The sequence below is a fragment of the Macrobrachium rosenbergii genome, chromosome 25, assembly GCF_040412425.1.
Source record: "Macrobrachium rosenbergii isolate ZJJX-2024 chromosome 25, ASM4041242v1, whole genome shotgun sequence".
NCBI classification, from domain to species: Eukaryota; Metazoa; Arthropoda; class Malacostraca; order Decapoda; family Palaemonidae; genus Macrobrachium; species Macrobrachium rosenbergii.
In genome coordinates this window covers 24192714-24214262 of record NC_089765.1, presented here as the reverse complement: position 1 = coordinate 24214262, position 21549 = coordinate 24192714, and the positions used below count along the sequence as shown (strand labels likewise).

At 37.1% G+C, this 21549-nt stretch overlaps 1 protein-coding gene and 1 long non-coding RNA gene across 6 annotated transcripts in view; one reads left to right on the top strand and one right to left on the bottom strand.

Moving 5' to 3' along the window:
- The first annotated feature begins 390 nt into the window (after nt 1–390).
- LOC136852466 (uncharacterized) lies at nt 391–16417 on the top strand. The gene is made up of 2 exons (XR_010857149.1): nt 391–475; nt 15508–16417. It is a non-coding gene; the product is annotated as an uncharacterized lncRNA (long non-coding RNA).
- Nucleotides 11774–21549, bottom strand: part of Reps (RALBP1 associated Eps domain containing) — a 44363-nt gene continuing 34587 nt past the window's right edge. For all 5 annotated transcript variants that reach the window (XM_067127110.1, XM_067127107.1, XM_067127106.1 and 2 more), the window contains 3 exons: nt 17982–18063; nt 16493–16595; nt 11774–14830 (listed from right to left, as the gene is read on the bottom strand). In XM_067127110.1, the coding sequence (XP_066983211.1) occupies nt 14768–14830; nt 16493–16595; nt 17982–18063 (248 nt within the window). In that variant the 3' untranslated portion in view covers nt 11774–14767. The remainder of the gene's footprint in view (nt 14831–16492; nt 16596–17981; nt 18064–21549) is intronic.

Here is a 21549-nt window from a genome sequence, read left to right as displayed (position 1 = left end):
TAAGGGTAGTTACATTAACGTAGGGCCGTAGGCTTCCCATTACGGCAATGCCTACCAATACAAACTGCCACTAACGGACTAAATACGCCCTTCAACATTCTTGTTTTGTTAGGAGCAGTTTTTCCTTAGCCTGTTACTTAACCTCACAACTAGGAAAGCATTTATGCAACTACTGAGTATCTGTAAATCACTATAGCAATAGATTAGACACTATTGAGGCGCATTGCATATAGGTAAAAATTCTCCTGAATTTGGAGCTTACAGTCATCTAATAAAGTCAGGAAAATTCAAAGAGCATGAACCTTCAGTCTTATCAAAATTATGTAGGACTAAGTTTTTGCTATTCATCCGTTTTCTGTAATTGTAATTTTCATAGAAAACCATTTTTATGTTTACACACAAGGTGGGAGTCTCAATCTCCCAGTGACAGTATTCAGTAAATTTTTTCTTAGGAGGTTCCATCAACCGTGGATTAGTAAGTATTTCTGTCATGGCGATGCGCTTTTCTTTGAGTTATATAGCTTCATAGAATATAAAAGCTATTAGGTGACAAAATTTGGTAAAGAAAAACCAGAGTGTTATATACTTCGTGAATGATTACCTGTTATTAGGCTAGTCATTGTTAGGCTGCTTGATTTTGGACACAGTGTCAGAATAATATGGTATAATTTCACTTTAAACCATTAGTGCATTTCGGAATTGGAAATAAAATTTTTTTTATGTTTTAATGTATGCTTTCAACGTTTTTGGGTATTTCTACATAAATTCGCACGAATTATTACCTTGGAAATTTATTTTTCCTATACATTTAGCGTTGCTGATGAAGGTGTTGTTTATTGTCGGTCAGCTATTATTAAGATACAACTCTACCCAACAATGTTGGTTACCCGTGGGAACTCAGGGTTTTGGGTGGGGAAATACACTGGAATGGTTCCACGCATTCGCAAGTCATTAGGGAGCCATATGTTTAAGAAGTGAATGGTTAAGGAAATCTATTATAAAAGGAACTATACTAACCTAACATATCCTAACCTAACGTAACCTAGTAAGCTGTGTGGTAAAACTATACTTTAGTTGCACGGCCTGATTCCTGCCAGTCACTGACCAGGACAGGTTTCTCATACATAAATAGACATAAGCTTTCCTGTAATGCCAAGTCCTAACCTAACCAGATCTTACCGACCTAACCTAACGTAGGGCGACGTGCCCTGGCCTGGCCAGGGGCTTTGGCCTCCCTGGACCCCCCCAAAAAGGCCATAAACTGTCCTGGTCAGGAACTGACGGGAATCAGGCCTTGCAAATAAAGTTTTACCAGCCGTGTTACTTAGCAAGGGGGCTCTGCCCCGGGACCCCTTGGTGAAGGAAACTCTGCTTTTTACCAAAAGTTCCCCAATAACACTGCACATGCGCAGTAGCATTCCAGGCAGGCCAGCATACAATAACATATTATGTTCTGAGGTTAATTACAGGTCAGTTACAGTCGACCGGCAAAAATTCGTTGGTAAATTGGCCATATAGTACCCACCTTTACAGTATATCCTACAGTCTTGGGGACCAAAGTGGAAAAGAGGGTTTTGAGTCAGGAAAAACACAAAACACAAAATTATGTATAGTACAGGGATCAATTTAACCTATCATAACCAAGGGGGCTGCATCCTAACCTAGCTTAGGATGCCAGGTCCTTACCTAGACTTAGACCACTTACCTAACCTAACTTAAGGGGTCATGACCTCACCTAGTGGTGTGGGGGGCCAGACCCTCCCTTTTAACCTAACCTAGGATACCATGACCCTACCTAAATTTTGACCCCTTACCTAACCTTGGGGTCAACATCCTTACCTTAGCCAAGGGGAAGGGGCTTGCCTTCCCCACCTAACCTGACTTAGGATATCAGATCCTCACTTATCCCTAGACTCTCCACCTAAAAGGATATCAGGTCCTCACTTATCCCTAGACTCTCTACCTAACCTAACCTAACCTAGGGCACTGCACTGCAAATGGGTGATTAAGGTTGCAACCTAACCAACCACACATAACCTAACCTAACCAAGGGCTCCAGAACCTTACTTTAGTGCAGGATATTATTTTGAAAGCATACCATGAACTTACTGTAATCACTGTAATCAAAATCATAACTTTCTGTAGAATTGATGTTTTCACACTGGTCAGGATCTTTCGTAGATGTTGAAAGCCTATGGGTGTCAGACTGTGAAGGGTACAGCATACTAGCTGTTACAAAGAAATGTTGCAGCAGTTGCCGCTTGGGAAATTTGTTTATATAAAGGAACCTGGAAATATACACTTGGAAACACACATTTGTTTCGAGGCCGCTTTATCCGCTCTCTAAGGCTCCTCCACAGACATTGTGTATGGATTTGCAGGATCAGAGGGATCCACAAAATGTTCACTACTTTGGTCATACCCTAATGTAGTCAAAGACTTGTAGGCCGACTACTTATCGATGTTAGCAATGCTGCAAGCCTTAACATACTTCTCAGTTTTAGGCTCTTAAGATGGCATGCATCATGTTTACGAGCCAATGGGTGGATGCTCAGCCAGCGGGAATTGTCTTGGGTTGGTGAGTGGGAGATCTAGCCCCCCTTGTACCTCAACATTTTGGAGATGTCAGCTGCATGGCTAGCTCTACTTTGTTTACAGAACAAGGTAAAAAACCACTCTTTGGTGTTGATGAAAGGCAATAACAGTAATGGCCTGTATCAGGAAGCAAGGAGAAACAATGTCTCTGCCTCTCTGTCATTTACCTGTAATGATCCATGAGTAGTTAACTCTCAGTTCAGTAAAACTGTCAGCCAGGTCACTACCAGACAACCACAATATTGTAGCAGACCAGCTCAGTCACCAAGCTTGGTTGGTAGGTACGGAGTGGTTTCTTCACCCTCTAGTAGCAAAAAAGCTGTTCAAGATATTGGGTCTTCCTCTCATAGAAAGACCCATGTTTGCTATGAAGCGAGATAAGACGCAGTTTCTTTGCTCTCCAATTCCAGATCCTTGGGAAATGATGTAAGATGCATTCCCACTTCCTGGGACAACCTGGACATTTATGCATTACCTACCTTCAATCTTCTTCGAAGAACAGTCAATTAGCTTTTCATCACAGCAAAACTAAGAATGATGCTGGTAGCTCCTCTGCGGCCACAAGCAGAATGGTGGTGTGCAGATCTGCTACCTCTTCTCATAGGTACTCAGAGGGAACTGCCCTTATGGTCCACTCTTTATTTTTGTCAACCTCACATTCAAAGGTTCCATCAGTCAATTCACTCTCTTCTTCTTCACAGGTGGATGTTATCCAGTGGATCCTATGAGAAAAAGTTTTTTCCAGCAGCGCTGTGCAAATATCAGGATGTCTCTGTAGATCATCTGCCAGTGTCTGTCAGGAAATTTTAACAGCCTTGTCTTCCTTCAGAAGTTCATCCACCGGAATGGGATGTCGTTCTGGATTTTGGAGTCTCACTAAATCTCCCTATGAATCATTGTTATCTGCTTCCGATGGAGATTTAACTTTGAATACTTTTTCTTTTGGCATTAGCCTGAGGGTGGATGAATTGCATGGCATTTCTTATCTTGTACTGCATTGAGGGAGTTGGTCAGAGCTCTCATTCTCTTTTGTCCCTGAGTGTGCGGCCAAAACTCAGAACCCTTACATTTTGTATCGAACGTTCGAGATGTTATGTATCCTTTCCCTTCAAGATTTTGTTGGTGGCGACTAGTGCTGGCAATATAAAAAAAGAGGTCAAAGAACACCATCTCCTGGCTTCATTAGGTCATTCTGAGAGTTTATAGGACATCTCAGAATGTGTCCTCTGTTCCCTCTCTGGGCCCTTCACTGGTTTTGTGAGGAACGTTACTCACAAATCCTTGGACACCTTTTCATTAGGACCTGAGGTGGCTGTTCAGTAGCTTGTGTAATCATTGAGACTCTTTTTGGACAGATAAGTATCTTGTATGAGTACATCACCTTTTGTTTTTGGAAGTGTGGCTGTGGTGTCCTTGTCATTTCCTTCCTTCCCTTTCTGACCAGTATCTAGGGTGAGGGACACACTGGACATCAGTAAGGTACAGGTGAATACAGTAGGAGTAGCCAGTTCTAGTTATCCTAGAATGTGTCACCTTCAGTCATCTCTCTATACAAGGGAGGGTGGGAGGTAACATGACAGATCCTACTCCTACACATTACTTTGCATTTGGTACTTGGATCTTCTTACTTTTCAGATCCTGTTACCTAGTAATAGCCAGGGTGTGCTGCCTACCAGTTCATCACTCCTTATGGGGTGTCACATGGTTTTGTGGCATTTACATCCCTTTTTTCAGTTCTTATCTGCCCAGGGCTTTGCTTTGCAAGTCTCCTTTACACAGATTTCTAAAGGCTTTGTAGGAATAATGTTTTTTTTTGTGGACGCTTATCCCAAGCACATTTTCTTATACAATAGTTGGAGTGTATTCTTCAGCTACTGTTAGGACTCCACCCTCATAAAAAGTCTTCACTTAGCAGGCATTGGTTTGTATCCCTGTAGGAATAAGTAACAAATTTTGCAAAGCACAGTACAGTAATCCCTTGAAAATGAGTATTCACATTATCTTCATGCAACAGGCACTCAGGCACCTGAGATATATGTATAATTTATATACAAGTCATAAAATTTTTTAAAAACCACACTTCGATGGTTGGTAACCCTGTGCAGGCATAAAGAAGTGTTGGTAACACTGCTTACAGGCATACACGGGCTAAGAAAGGGTTTTGGGAGGGGTAGGAGGCCAGTGAAAGTTTCAGGGAGAGGTGGGGTTAGTGGTTGGCAGCAATGCACAGGCAGAGAGAAGTGTTGGTAACGCTGCTCACAGGCATAAGCTCATAGAGAAAGGGTTATTGCAGAGGGGGGAGAAGTTTCCTCTGTGGAAAGGGGGTTCGAAGGCCATATTGGATGGGTGGAGAGGGTTAAGTGGGCATTTGACGTGAGAGCTTTCATGGTTGTTAAAAAACACTCATGTTTTTTCATATTTATTTTTATGCCTTGATGTTTGGTCATACAGTAATTTTTGCATTTTTATGCTGTGATGTTTGGTCATACAGTAATTTTCGCTGCATAAAATTACGAAAAACCCAAAAAAGTATGAAAAACCAATAAAAATGACAAAGTATGAGACATAACAGACAGAGTGAGCTTTCACAATTGTTATTGGCAAAAAGCACATCACTTAACACATTATCTTGCATCACCTTCCTCATTCCTTTTAATTAGCTGATACAAATACATCATCAGTTCAACAGTGTATGGTAGAAGGTGCATGGGTGATCAAGCACTCATGTTTTTTGTAAGCTTTCCCACTATTTGTGGAAATGCAGGCCTCAGTACACATCATTGTGATTTTTTGCTTTTTAATGGCTAATTGTCAATGCATCATAAACATAACTTTAACTTATTGGCTACACAAGAAAGTACTGGTACTCTTGGTAACAAAGAGAGGTTTTCTTCTTTGTTAAGTCATGTATGATCAGTTGCTTTTTTTGGATGGTTCGTGAGTGTTCGCTTTCCTGCAACATGTAGCTTTTCTTGCAGTGCCTGCATCATTGCAGGTGCCATTACTTTTGTGCATGATGCTGCGTATCTTTCGTATGGCCCTACCGTACCTAAGAGGGAGAGGAAGGTGTGTTAACATTCCAAGGCTTGAATCGTTGGGAGAATTAAGGTATAGTAGTCTATTGGGAGAATTAAGGCATAGTAGTCTATGGCACATTCCTACCAGGGAGGAGTATGGCATTGTCCTGTTAACCAGTCAACACTTGAAGGAAAAAGTTTGGTTTTACTTTTATATTTTTCCTTATGTAAAGGGCAAGTGTATGTATAGTATTTGTGAAGGACAAAAAGGTTCTTTTTAGTTTTCTGTAGAAGAAAACTATTTTGCCGGCTTTGTCTGTCCGTCCGCACTTTTTCTGTTCGCCCTCAGATCTTAAAACGTACTCAGGTTAGAGGGCTGCAAATTGGTGTTTATCATCCACCTATATCATTAAACATAACAAATTGCAGCCCCCTAGCCACAGTAGTTTTTATTTTATTTAAGGTTAGAGGTAGCCATAATTATGCTTCTGGCAACGACATAGGATAGGCCACCACCGGGCCGTGGTTAAAGTTTCATGGGCCGCGGCTCATACATCATTATACTGAGACCACCGATAGATCTAATTTCGGTGGCCTTGATTATACGCTGTAGCAGCTGTGAAGAAAAATCGATTGCGTTAAAGAAACGTCGGCACATTTTTTACTTGTTTGTGTCTAGTAATGTATTTTTTAAGTTTTATTATGTTTACTGTGCCTAAGCCAAATAGGGAAAAGAAAGGTATACCCGTGTTATTTGGTATTGTACTAAATGTACTACACCTACCATATTGTGTGTTGTGTACAAAAAAAATTTGCCTTTTTTTGTGTAAGTGTTAAACTGTGCAGCACTTTTCCATGTTTAGGCAAAATAAGAAAAAAGAAGAAGTTCTCCCTGTGTTCTTTGGTAGTGTATTGTATGTACAGTACACCTGACATACTGTGCATTGTGTAGGAGAAAAAAAAAGGAGTAAGAGATTCACAGTCTTTTTTAACAAAGGGTATGTTTACAGTATATTTTGTTACAGATACGGGAAAATAGGCCAGCTAATTGCCTTTTCCATCACCCTTTCAGTTTAAAATGTTATGGTGGTTGTTTATTTGCATGTTTAGTGTTTACAGTTACGCATTATTGATAGGTTAGGGCGAATAACCTGTCAATAATGCATAACTGCATTATTGATAGGTTAGGGCAAATAAGAGTTCCCCGTTGGATGAGTCAGTAGCGTTCTTGGCTAGCACTCTGCTATAGGCCCGCGTTCAAGTCTCCGGCCGGCCAATGAAGAATTAGAGGAATTTGTTTCTGGTGATAGAAATTCATTTCGCGGTATAATGTGGTTCGGATTCCACAATAAGCTGTAGGTCCCGTTGCTAAGTAACCAATTGGTTCTTAGCCACGTAAAAATAAGTCTAATCCTTCGGACCAGCCGTCTCTAGGAGAGCTGTTAATCAGCTCAGTGGTATGATAAAACTAAGGTGTACTTAACTTAGGGCGAATAAGGGACTGAGTTGCCATTTTACATCCCTAGTTTCATTTGACCTTATCCAGATTTCTACCTTATCCATCCAAAAGGGCCTTGGCTCTATTATTGCAGATAGTCTAAGGATTACTGTAATTTGTATTTTTTGTAGGGAGTTTTATTCAAGAATTTTTTTATTCGTTTTTTATTCATTTGGATGAATGGACGTGGCAGTCATAATGCAATAAATAGGTAATTGATAATCTCTCTCTCTTCTCTTCCTGATTCATTCAAACCTAGGGAATTTTATTCGAGAAGTTTAATTCATTTTGGATGAATGGACGTGGTAGTCATAATGCAATAAATATGTAAACGATAATCTCTCTCTCTCTCTCTCTCTCTCTCTCTCTCTCTCTCTCTCTCTCTCTCTCTCTCTCTCTCTCTCTCTCTTCTCCAGTATTTTTTCATGATTCATTCAATCTTAGGGATTTTTATTCATGAATTTTTTTATACATTTTTGTTAATTTTTTATTCATTTTGGCTAAATAAACGTGGAAGTGGTAATGCAATAAATAGGTAAATAATATTCAGGGTTGAATTAGGGCGAATGTTGTTTGTGAATGATGTCAATGGGAGAATTATCAGATGTGTAAGTTGTGGTAATGGGAAAAGGAAGGAGAGAGAGAGAGAGATTGTTTTTTAATAAATATGTCCTTTCATTGGATTATTGTTTAATAAATGTAGATCAGGTTAATACATTACATGTATATGTATTTATGTGTGTGTGTATGCGTATGTGTGTGTGCGTACAATTCTAGTCAGATAGGAAGTTAAAAATGAAAACAAACAAAAATTACATTCTTACGTTTTCACGTCTTTGCTAAATGAAAAAGGACATTGAACAAAGACACAGACGCTCTCTCTCTCTCTCTCATGCTGTAATTTTTTCTTGTTGATTTCTGATGTACTGTAAGTAACTGCTAATATGTAACTTTGTTTGACGTCCTCATGTAATAAATTTATTAAATAATAATAATCTCTCTCTCTCTCTCTCTCTCTCTCTCTCTCTCTCTCTCTCTCTCTCTCTCTCTCTCTCTCTCTCTCTCTCTCTCTCTATACATATATATATATATATATATATATATATATATATATATATACACACATATATATGTCATTTCTCGTAAGTCAGGGAAGGAATTCGGACAAAGGACTGGAACCGTTTATCGCGTAAAAAGCTTTTAACTCAATCGGTAAACGAAATTTGAAACTACTTTTGATATACACTGTATTTCTTTAAAAGAATTACTCACACACACACATATATATATTATATGTATGTATATGTATATATGTGCATATACATATATATATACATGTATATACATATATGTATATATATACATATATATGTATATGTGTATATGTATATATATGTATATGTAATGTATATGTATATATATATATGTAATGTATATGTATATGTGTATATATATATGTGCATATGTGTATATATATATATGTATATATATGTATATAATATATATATAGATATATATATATTATATATATACATATATATATATACACAATTAGAGAGGGAAGAAGAATTATTCAATATATTACCACTCACTGGACATAACCAGCTCTCCAGGGAATCCCCAAGAATCCCAGAAGACAGAAGCAGCAGCTTCCTCGGAGCCCAAGATGCCTCCAGAATCCTGACACGCTGCCCATGTTGGTTTTGAAAACTCAAGATAGAGCGAAGAGTTGATCTGTACCAAATTAAGATGTTTCTAAGTTTCCTTACGTTTGTGTTTGAACAGTGCTGTGGCTCCGGGGTATAATTCCCCCGCGAGATTATGTTGTATATCAATCTTGTTGTGCTAATCATCGAAGTATTCATACTTCATGGATTTTGCATTGATATGGTTCAATTCTTTATTGATTTCATGGCTCTGGACAACTCTAGATGTCCAGAGGAGGCTCAAATTTTAAGGACAAATTATTGAAGATGATCATTCAATAATATATATATATATATATATATATATATATATATATATATATATATATATATATATATATATATATATATATATATATATATATATATATATATATATATATATATATACATACATATATATATACATACATACATACATACATACATACATACATACATACATACATACATACATACATACACACACACATACATACATACACACACATACTGTATATACATACACGTATATAGTATATATGTACACCAATTAAACACACAAATAATGCTAAAACTTTCTTTTAACACAACCTGATGTGTGCTAAACACCTGAATATTCCTGATATCAATAAGATTAACTCAGCAACAGAGGCTGTTAAGTTAGACTTTTAATGTACAGTATATCCCATTTCTACCACCCTCCTTGGTCCTTCATGGAAAAAATCAAGTGGAAGCTTACATGCTGGGCACTTTGCTGAAACCCACACATCTCACTAATGCCACCATACAGCTATACATAATAACGATATTCTCCCCTTTGAAGGCTTTGATTTGTATACCTGGAAAAATACAAATTACACTGAAAACTTTAGTTTTGAAAAAATTTAAATCTGTTATTATAGTGACTCAAGAAGTGTCTTGGAAACACTGGAAAAGCTTAGCTCTTTTCACCTGATTCAGTCACAAACCTGTAAGTTTTGTTAGTGCCCGCTCATACACCAACACACGCAAATGAACTAGCTGACAGAGGTGAAAAGTGCCACAAGATGCATAGTTTTCAATAAGGTCCCACGCTAGTATGAGAAAGGTCATTAATTAAATCTTGTTTTTCAACCCTAGTACATAACAAAAAAGAGAGATATGTAAATCTGCAGAGAGTAATATACCGGTTTCCAGCAGTAAACCTGATATGTGCAGACTGGGTACGCAACAAGCAAATGCACCACACGAACTCCTCACCAGGCAGAACACACAAACTCTTCTCTGTACAACCGCAGTGAGAAGAGCTGCTCTGCTCACCTGTCCACCGCGATTGGCTGACCATGAATGGACCAAGAGAGCAATATACCCCTTGGTAGCAGTACACCTGATCCAAAGACCACATATGCAACTAGTGAACGGGCCTTGTAAACCCTTCCCTTGTGACTGAAGAGTTGTGGTGAGAGGGGAATGACTCATGCTCCAGGTGAATGAGCTAAACACCATTGACTCAATGAGAGCCTGAGAGTTCACTGAGAGACCAGACAGGAGCAGACTGTGAGACTAAATGGCCTGGCAATGCGGTGACAACCCTACCTGGGGAGAGCAATCATTGACCGTGACTGGGCACCCGCACCCTCCTCCAAGGGGTAGAGCATACAAAATCAGCTGCCTATCAAGACTTCTTAAGCAAGCAATAAGACTTCCCCTTTCTTGATGCCTGCCTGTGCAGGGAGAGAGAGCTGTGTACAGGTGGCAGTAGGCAACAAAGAAGATGAAGACAAAGAAGAGACCTACAGCTTTGCTGCTCATCCCTTTACTGTCTTCACTCTCCTTGCACTGCAGGGCTGGCCAAGTCAGGAGCCAAAGATCAAGTCAGACCCATTGGAGGGATTTCTCCAGAAAGGACTGCTGCAGCCAGAACCCCTTTTCCAGTGCCTCAGCCAATAAAGCAAAGATCACCAATAACTACTTCAGGAGATCATGAAGGCCTCCTTCCTCCACCAGGTTAGATTTGGAAGGCCACTACAGAAGGAGTATCTAATCCTTGGTAGACAAAACTGATGCAGGAATTTCCATCATGACTAAACCTTATGGAAACCTGTCAAGTAAATATTATTAGTATATGTCACTCCTGGCAAATCCTAGACAACTTTTGGCAAGAAGTCTGTAACAGTCTAGAAGTCTGCAACCAGATGAATTTGAGACACAAAAGTTACCACCGAAGATATAATACCTATACAACTTTTGGCAAGAAGTCTGCAACCAAATGAATTGAGACATCAGAGTTATTACCTAAGATATAATACCAACAAAGGCAGTAATATCTCGATAACGATGCCATAAGGTTTTATCACATAAGAATAAAACGCAGTAAGCCAATGTAAATGTAATTAAGAGAATGGCAATGAGAGAATACTCCCCAGAATTCAAGTTCTCAGCTGGCAGTCAGGATAGCAAAGGGTAGCATGACTGCTCTCTACCACGCCCAAAAGGAAAGTAGGCGCAACTTCGGTGAGTGAGGGATGCTCCCCCCTCTCCACTTGTTAACCACCTTGTTACCAAGTTTCAACTGGTTTCCAGTTTGCACAGAATACTCCTATATATATAAAATGCAATGCTTTGTATTCCCATACGAGGAAATACCATTTCAGTGGGAAGAGTATCTCAAAAATTTTAAAAACAATGTACACAAACCATAAATCTGTCTACTCTTGTATATTTATATATTGTATTTCCCCTCTCATAGGGAACAGAATTAAAGCTTCTTGCACAGTATATCTAAATGGAAAAAGCGTTGACTGACCAGTGCCTGTACGTATGGCCCAAACCTCTTATCAGTTAGTAGTGTCTTATAATGGATATTTTCAACACAAATATCCACGTACATCTATTCTTTTAGTATTTGTATGACATTTTCAAATGTTTATCAGCCAACTTCCCAAAAGCAACTGTCCATTAAGGAGGTACTGAATTCTAGATAAAAAAAAAAACTATCTCTTCAGGAATTTATTTATTACCATTCATATTAAAGGCATTTTCTAAAATTTTTCCTCAAACTGTGACACACACAACAGGACTGTTACTGGGTATATAAATAATTTGATTTTGCTGGATATATTCTGTTGTCCATCATGGTATGGAAATTACTGTACTACAATTTAGATGAAGCTCTTAATAATGTTGATTGTAACTACTAAGGTATATATAGGAAATGTAGCACTAACTGAGATCTAATCTGAGTTAATGGAAATCTGACAAAACATCACAATTGAAGGAACTTCCATACTTGAAAGGTAAAAATGGTTCTATAAAGGATTGATTGAGCCAACATACACTATTGTTTATATGCTAGGAAGTTTCCTTGATATCAACTTTTAGTTCTTTGACATCTTATGTTAGCTAAAATAGGAGAAAAAATGAATATTAATTATTCATTTCAAAGGATTATCACAGCCTGTCACTCTTTAGACCTAGAGTTAACAATATCAGGGATACCTCCTACTACACAATTGTAACAATTCTTCCACAAATGTTGTCTGAGCACAACATAACCACCCATAAAATTTATATACTGTATTTTTGATGGTTTCCAAACAGACAGCTTGTATAAAACTACAACAATGGAAACCAATGGTCATAAAATATAGATATAATTCTCTCAATTTGGGCAAAGAACTCTTTATAACCTCTGCAAAACAGAACCTCAAAAGGCATACTCATAATTATCAACACCATAATCTATACTTCATAATCCCTCAAAAAAATTTTTTTCAACAAGTTGCTATCACTGTCAATGGCACTTAGTCTGGGACAACAGATACAACATTAAACGCCATTCACACCCGCATGTATTGTGTATAAAAACAAATAATAAATAAAAGATTCTTCAAAAGTCTAATAAAATTACAATCTGCTACACCAACCTAATATAATCTCTTGTACACATGCAAATTCAATGCCCTATACTGACTTCATTTTAATTTTTACCTTCATCCAATGAGCTGTATAGTATCTAAAACTTTCATACTGTATTCCTCATTAAACCATTACTGACACATAACCATAAAATGTTGATAAATATGATCTGTCCTCAAAGCTTTTACACTAACCTATGTACATGTAATGACTCTACCCCTATTTTCAGATACAAGCTCTAAACCAATACAATTACAGTACTGATATGATATCAGAAATCCTGACCTGTGATACAAGCTCGTAAGCAAAAGGGAAATGAATTTCCAATACACTTGGCTGTTTTCTATATCTATAAACATAAGTCTTTTCTGAACTTCTATCCAACATGTAAGATTATGTCCACTTGCTCCAGAATTCTAGTTAACAGAGAGGATGCGACTGAGAGTGAGGCCTATTGATAGCCAGTGTAGCATGCTCAAAAGTTCTTTCCATTCCCAAGAGGTAGTAAAATTGCTACAGAAGGAAATATCCTTCAAATTGTTACACATTTCTTAACAATGCTGTTAACACCAATGAGAAATATAGAGAGAAAACTTCCTTAAAGTCCTGAAAATACATAAGAATAATCAGCACTTGTAATAAAAACTATTTAGAAGGTAAAACTTCTGTTAAAATACTACAAGTTCACAAACTAACTATAGAAATTTGAAGTGAAAAAAATTATAAATTAATTAAAACCACTATTTTGCCTACATAAAACAAGTAGTAAGGAGTAAATCATTATCACAATTTATGACCCCAAATCATTATTGTTGTTATAACAGCAACAACATCAACAACAATAACAATGATACATTAATATGAATGCTATCCTGAACTCCTCTAAACCTACAATGTCTTCATTTAAAGTGAAAAGTCACCCTTCGTCATCAAAATCAAGGAATGATGTTATAGAAATGGCAAAACCACATTATGGAAAATAGCTATTTGCTAGGTTCTATGATAATCCTCTGTAATAATGAGTGACTAAAAATAATGTTAACTTTACAGTGGAAATTCGGAAAGAACTCTAACAAGTGAGCCAAATTCACAAATGGCTCACCAAGCATGCTATACACTATGAAAAGTATAAAAATGACAGGAGGATTACATTAGGTTGGGAAGACAGAAAACGAACACGTTCTGAGGTTTGCTCAAGCCAAGGTTCTACAGCACTACAAAGACCAGCACTTCGTAATAGTTAAAATATGTGGAAGATAAAAACTAAGGAGAATCAGCATCATCTCTGTTAACACAACTTCACCTACACCACTTCAGAAAAAATAAATATTGCTTATTTTATTTTGATCACTGAAATGGAAGCTTTAAAGAATATGCTCTGGATTCATGTGTATGAGTACTCCTTACCTTAATAAATTATAAACTGTACACGTGACTTGTATGCTATAAATGGAACGCTCATATTTTGAATAGCTTAATTCTCTTAGCAGCCAAGAAAACAGTTAACCAAGCATATCGGTACAAGTAAGGACTTCAAATCACATAATGCAACATGATAATAAAAATGATACCCTATTTCACAAAAAATATACAATTGAAATACAAGATAATTAAGAAGGTTTCTCCCTAGGACCTAATATTTGAAAACTACTTCATAATATTTACAAATATTTCTTACACAATTTGATAAATAAAATGAAAAACACTACAAAAAATGTACAAATACTCTTACCATAATCAACAACATTTGGGATAAAACTGGAGTCTCTTTTTAAATAGGGTAATTTTAAAAATTATGAAATGTAAAATACGGAATTCTTGAAGCCTTATATATCTATATATATATAACACAGAATTTGACAGAAAAGAGATTTACAAAAATTGACAAGTAATCAATGAAACTACTTATATTAAAATGTAAAAATAGTTCTTCCCTACAGCATATATATATATATAACAAATAAATCAAACCTCCCAAATGTTGAAAAGTTATAAAATTTTCTGGTAAAGATCTTTCTATACATGGACAAATTCTGCTGATAAAATTCTGAGGGGGAGGGTTACCTATATGACTAACTTGAAAAGGGTTTCATCTGCTCTAACTGCATCTCCAAGGCAATTCTTTCCTCCATAACCTGAAAACAAAGAACAAGGGTACATTGGGTTTTGCCATAATTAGAAGAATGATAAAAAAAACTCTTTGCTATTTTAGTATGAAAAGTGAAACTAAAATATGACACTACCAAATAACTGAATGGTCATCCTGCATATCAAAATTTATAAATGTGGCAAAAATCAAAAGTACAAATCATAAACTCACTGTCCATGTCAAAGTGACAATAGATCCTTAGCTAGTAATATTACAAAAAGTGCTTCAGCTATTGTGAGTAAGGAGTTTTTTAGAATAAAATATTTCCTTTGGAGTGCTTTTCAAACCATTTATAAAGACAGAACATAAAATACACCAATCTGCAGGTACTCGTGCCTGGTAGGCTAAGTTGTCGAAAAAAAAAAACTGTATGATGACCGAAAGGGGGCTGAGACTCAGTCACAGTACTGAAAAGTTTGTGTTGTAAATTTTGCCCTATCTCGCCTCCAATCAACCACATTTTTCCACCAAAGTGTAAAAATTTATATTACCTTGAATTTCACCTTCACCTCCCTAGCATAACACTACCAAGTAATAATTAGGAACTGGTAAGGAAAGGTAAATTATCATAAACTAATGTCAATGTAGTACTGTTATTTTACTGTAAGTTTTAATCTACATAAAACCATTTCATAAATTGTTAATAGTACTTTCTTTCAACAGACTACAAACCCAAGAGGCCTCCCAAGGGAAATCAGCCTGCAGAGAGAGAGGTTATAGATAAATAAATATGATGGGATAAAAAATAAAACCGAAACAAGTGAAATTCAGAAGACATCAGCAGAGAGCAAGAATGAATTTGCTCCTTACTTAAATATTTGTAAATGGAAATGTTATCAGTCTATCCATCTCTTTACTTTCTCTCTTGTGTTACTTATCGTTTTATTCTAAGTTCTGACAAGATATCTTTAAATAAAATAAGATAAAAATCATTGTATTAATAAATAAATATACAGTACTGCATTACATTTTTACAGAAGGTATCAGGTTAGCATAGTGGCTAAAGAATGATAGGCTGTGAAAAGGTATTGAGAGAGCAGCAAAGATGACATGGAGAGAGAGCTGAATTACTGGTAAATAAAAATGTACCATTACTAGAGAACAAAAACCAATGATGGGTGGAGTATAATGGGAAGATCACATTATGAATGATGAATTCATGGAGAGATGTGGTATCAATAAACACAAAAATGACTGAAACCTTAAAGATCGAGTTGATGGACATGTGACGAGAAAGGATGATGAAAACTTAGTCAGAGAAGCAGTAGATATGAAAGTAGCAGCACAAAGACCTGTAGGACGACCTTGAATTAACGGAGTCAGGAGACAGACAACGACCTAGATCTGATGAGAGTTCAGGCAGAAAAGCACAAAGCCAGGAAGAGTGTAGAGAACTCATTTTAAATGTCTAATCTTATAAAAGGATATTCCAACATAAGAGCATTTATGTTGATGATGACTTCTGTGAAAGACAAGACTGTCTAGTTCATGTAGCTTACGACATACTTCACATTATGTAAGGATTTCTTAAATTTTCTTATACCTTACAAATAAATAAAATTGCTGTAACATATCTTTACTATACTTAGAATCACAATACAAGTATCAACAATCTATGGAGTGAGAGAGAGAGATGCATTTCACTTACCTCTGCTAATTCTTGATTTAGCTCAGAATTCAGTCTTGTCAATCTTGTATTCTTGTCTGCTGTAGCCCTTATGGAGGCTTGAATTTCTCTCTTATCTTTGGGTCTGGAAATTCAAATAAAATAATCATTTTGAGCTTATCTGCAAGAGCAACACATGATGTTAGCTGATAAATTACTTGGAACTCCAATTTTCACAATTCCAATTACAAATTGTGAATACATCTGTCACTTGCCAGAGTTTGGCAATAATGCAGACAAAAAAAAAAAAACACAAGGACAAATGCAGATAAAAAACAAAAGATATAGAGGAATTTCCCATATCTGAAGCATACAGAACTGGAAAAGTATTGTGGCATAAAACTAGAGTACATGGGTACTGCCATAAAAAATAATTTGGTGCAATTCAGCTACATTAAATTGGTGCATGTTTGCAGGAAGAATGGACTATCCTATGAAGTATGGTCTGGTGCATGTTTGCGGGAAGAATGGACTATCCTATGAAGTATGGTCTGGTGCATGTTTGCGGGAAGAATGGACTACCCTATGAAGTATGGTCTGGTGCATGTTTGCGGGAAGAATGGACTATCCTATGAAGTATGGTCTGGTGCATGTTTGCGGGAAGAATGGACTATCCTATGAAGTATGGTCTGGTGCATGTTTGCGGGAAGAATGGACTATCCTATGAAGTATGGTCCTAATCAGGCAATGAATTGGGATTTACGGCAACTATTCCACAAATTGGATTCCTCTCTGTGTTTTATGCATTTTATCTAAAAGAAAAACCTTCAATTAGTCTCTAATACAGTAAGTGGAATTCATAATGCAACATTAAAACAAAACATGCCCATTGGACAGTCTTCAAGGATCGTGAAATACACAAGTCCCCCCTCCTTGCCCTCGAATTGTATAGCACCAATGCAAATGGTCTTCATTCCAGCCCAACCATCAACATTTCCCACATGCTTTACTACTTCTCAACTTAATCTCTAGCTGGGGACACTTTTTAATTAGCCATTTCCAGGTGTTACTATCTTTTGGTCTCAGCATACTTATTAGGTAACCTAAATTTCTGAATGATGGGTTTTGCACAAATACCTGAATTTCTTGCTTTTGCATTCATTTTCAGTCGAAGAAGGAACTGAGGTATTCAGAATGTTCTGACCATTATATTTGATAAGTAATTTGCTTTCCAAGCAACTTGAAGAATACAGAATTCATCTATCAAGTTGTATGAATTAAGGTAAGATTTACTGAATGCCAATTTATAACTTCTATTTAATGCAATGGAAACCATATACTGTAATACAAAACAGTTCTTACAGTGTTGACTTCTTACAGTACTGTACTACATCAAAAATTAAAGGATACTATGGATATATTTCTAGAAGATACTCAAATGACCAGCCTTATGAGTTAAAAATTCCACTTAGGCAGCTTAGCAATGCTAACCAATAACAACAAAAACTGATCATTAAAGACTTGCACTTACCTTGCCCCAGTCGATAAATGTCTAACTCTTTCTTCTTCTTCTCGTCTTTGAGCTGATACACGTTCAAATGCAGACCCAACCTCTGAAAAAAAAAAAAATAGGCAGACTTATTTGGAGTACTGGATATATATAAATCAAATTTCCAGTTTCAAATGAGGAGAAACTGAGGCTTTATCACTAGATCAAACAATACCACGATGCTGAACAGCTAGCTGCACAGAAAAAAATTTATTATTTTTTACTGATTTTTGGTACATTTTAGCGACCAACAGCTAGGATACTTTTTATTTCCATTAGGTGATCTCCCTCTTTACCATTACATACAGAGAATACATGTTTCCTCTCCTCTCTCTCTCTCCCATTATAACTGCTGACATTTTTGTAAATTTTCTGTAAGCCAGAAAAAATACTTTTACCATTTATTGTAATTTGTATTGTTTACTGATTTTAGGTGCATTTTAACAACCAACAACTATGAGATTTTTATTTCCATCAGTTACAGTACTTTTTTACCGATTCTGAGTGCATTTTAACAACCAACAACAGGAATTCTTTCTTTTTCTTTTATTTTTAATTGGCTGATCTTACTGCTGACTTACCACACTATTGAGAATATGCACACACCTTTCTCAGCACTTTCGCTCACATGTAGCACAAACTACTTCTGAATTTGATCTACTTCAGAACTTTTTTCATCCTCCATTGTTTTCCTTTTTCAAACCGTTTCCTTGACACTCTGTTAGCAAATAAACTAAGTTATTTTTCTGTTTCTCTGTGTCATAAACAGCTGAAGAGCCAAGGTTGTACAATTCCCACAAGCTTCTCGCCACAACACAGCTGTCACAATTTTTTCATAAGTTCAACCTTGTCTTTAATAGACACTGTACATGTTTGCACTTTAAATGATATGCACTGCCTTTACTAATTGGTGCCATGGCTGGGGCTAAAAGTGGTTAGGTTATAATAAAAAAAACAATTGGGAATATTCTGCTTGAGTTAACAATGACACCAAACGTATCTGTGCAGCAAGTTGTAGTGCCACCAAACAGAAGTACATAGCAGATTGGTGGGACAACCCAGGAAATTTAAAATTGTGCTACTTAAAATTGTGCTACCCAAAATTAGTACTGAAAGTGATGGAACCAGATTAATGATTACCAAATTGGTGATTAATTGTGCTACCCAAAATTAGTGCTGAAAGTGATGGAACCAGATCAATGATTACCAAATTGGTGATTAACTACCAGTACTGCACAGGTATTAGGAAATCGTCCTCACAAAAGCTGTATGCCTACTAAATTGTGATCTAAATTTAATACTGGAGTTATGGAGGCAAAAATGTTAAAGTCAATGGATTTGAGGACCTTGAATGATAGAAGTCTTGTTATATTTGTTATTCTTGGGCAATTCAGTTCTAAAGGTAGAAATTACAATATTTGAGCTCCTGATGATTTACTTACCAACATAACTTAAATTTTCCTGTAAAGACTTATTTAACTTAAATTTTCTTGTAAAGACTTATTTCAAATCCCTTCACTTTGCAGTGTAAGTCCATAAATCTGATTTCCTGAAAATGCCCTGCTTAACATGTTAATGGGATATGTCACTTCCTGAAATAAAAAATACTGTAACGAAAGAAAGATATACAATACATATCCTAGTATGCTAATGAGTCTTGGGGGTGTAAACTCTCATACCAACAGGTCAGTTTCTCAAGCTAACACCTGTCATTCTTTGCCTTTTACACCCCTTTTCTACTAAAAACATGAGCAGCACTGGCCTTGACATGTGCTTCATTGCAGATAAAGGAGCATTTCCAAAGACAACAAAAAGACTGCCTGCAAGAACCTAGCACATTTACTAGGGCAGTTACAGTAAGTGAACATAACTTGATCAATACAAATCACTCAAGTGATATGCACTAACACAAAAGTCTTAAAGGAACAGAACATACATATAAGCAAACACAATAATCAGACCATGTAACAAAGCCTCAATACAAAGCGCTACTCAGTTGTTGTTGTTGTGGTTCCCCAGACTCTGTTATGCCAGGAAGCCTGCACCGCGCAAGAAGGACACCACGCTTACTGGATCTGACCATAACTGTGTGGTAGTGTGGATGTTGTGTTGTTGTCTAAGGGCTGCCAAGTTAGGGCAATCTACTAAGAGATGTGTAATTGTGTGGGGATTAACTTGGCAGAGTGGACATATGTCTGTTTGGGTGTTGTCTATGCGGTGTTTGTAGGTGTTTAGTGATTGGTGATGACCACAGCAGAAGTCGAGTCAGGTGTACTCTCTCAATCTTGAGAGCTGTGTTTCTGTGCTGCTTATGTTGGGTGGGGGTGCCAGTATTTTGTTGTTGGGAAGGTTATTAAGTGCTTGTCTGGTGAGGTGAGTATGGATGTGCTTTTTGCTTTGTGTGATGTTTGTGGGTGGTGGTATAGAATTCAAGATTCAAGATATTTGTATAGTGTCTGTGTGGTGTATTCGCTATTTGCCTTTGTGTTGGAGGGTGGTCGTGAAGGTAATAGCATGGGCTGTTTGTGTTGTTTATGACTGATGCCAAGAATTGTGTGCCTCTCATGTCCAAGTGTTGCCTGATGGTGAGAATCTTGGTTTCGGCGTGTAAGTGTTCTATTGGTGTGGATTGTGTACTGCCAAGGATGATTCTAAGAGCTGTGTTTTGTATTATTTGTAGTTTGTTTAGTTGTGTGTTGGATATGGCAGGGTGCCAGGCTGAGCTGGCGTAGTTTATTATGGAGCGGATGTATTGTTTGTATGCTGTGATGAGCGTTTCTTTTTGTTGTCCAAATGTTGTGCCTGTTAGTGATCTTAGTGCATTTAGTCTAGGTCTGCATTTCTTGATGATGTTACTGACATGTGGAGCAAATGACATTGAAGTGTTGTATGTGACTCCTAGGATTTTTGTTTCATGTGTGTGTGGAATTGTGGTGTTGTTCAGCGTTGCTGTGGGTCTGTACTGATGTTCTTTGTTGTGACTAGTGAGTAGTGTACTTGTGGATTTTGTTGGTGCTACCTGTAATCTGTTTTGTGTGAGCCAGTTTTCAAGTTGTGTTATGTAAGTCTATACTTGTGTGGAGCATACGTTTTTATCTGCATGTATTGATATGATTGTTAGATTGTCTGCATATGAGGAGATGTATATGTTGTTAGGTGGTGTTGGTATGTCATGCATGAATAGGTTAAAAAGTGTTGGACTTAGGACGGAGCCTTGTGGGACGCCGTTCGGGAAGTTTCTGATTTTGGATGACTCGCCATTGTAGTGTACAAATGCTTGTCTGTCTGTTAAGTAATTGGCGAGCCAGCGTTTGGTGTTGTGTAGTGTGGTGTTGTAAACTTTGTTGATGAGAAGTGGTCTAGAGATGGCGTCAAAGGCTTTACTTATGTCTATTGTGATTAGCAGTGTTCTTTGTGGTGGGCGTCTGGAGTTAATGCCATCTTGTATTTTTTGTGTGAGGTTGGTGAGTAGTGTTCTTGTGGAGTGGTGTGGTCTGTAGCCATGTTGAGTGGGTGACAGTGGTATGTGTGGTGTGGTTTTGCATAAGAT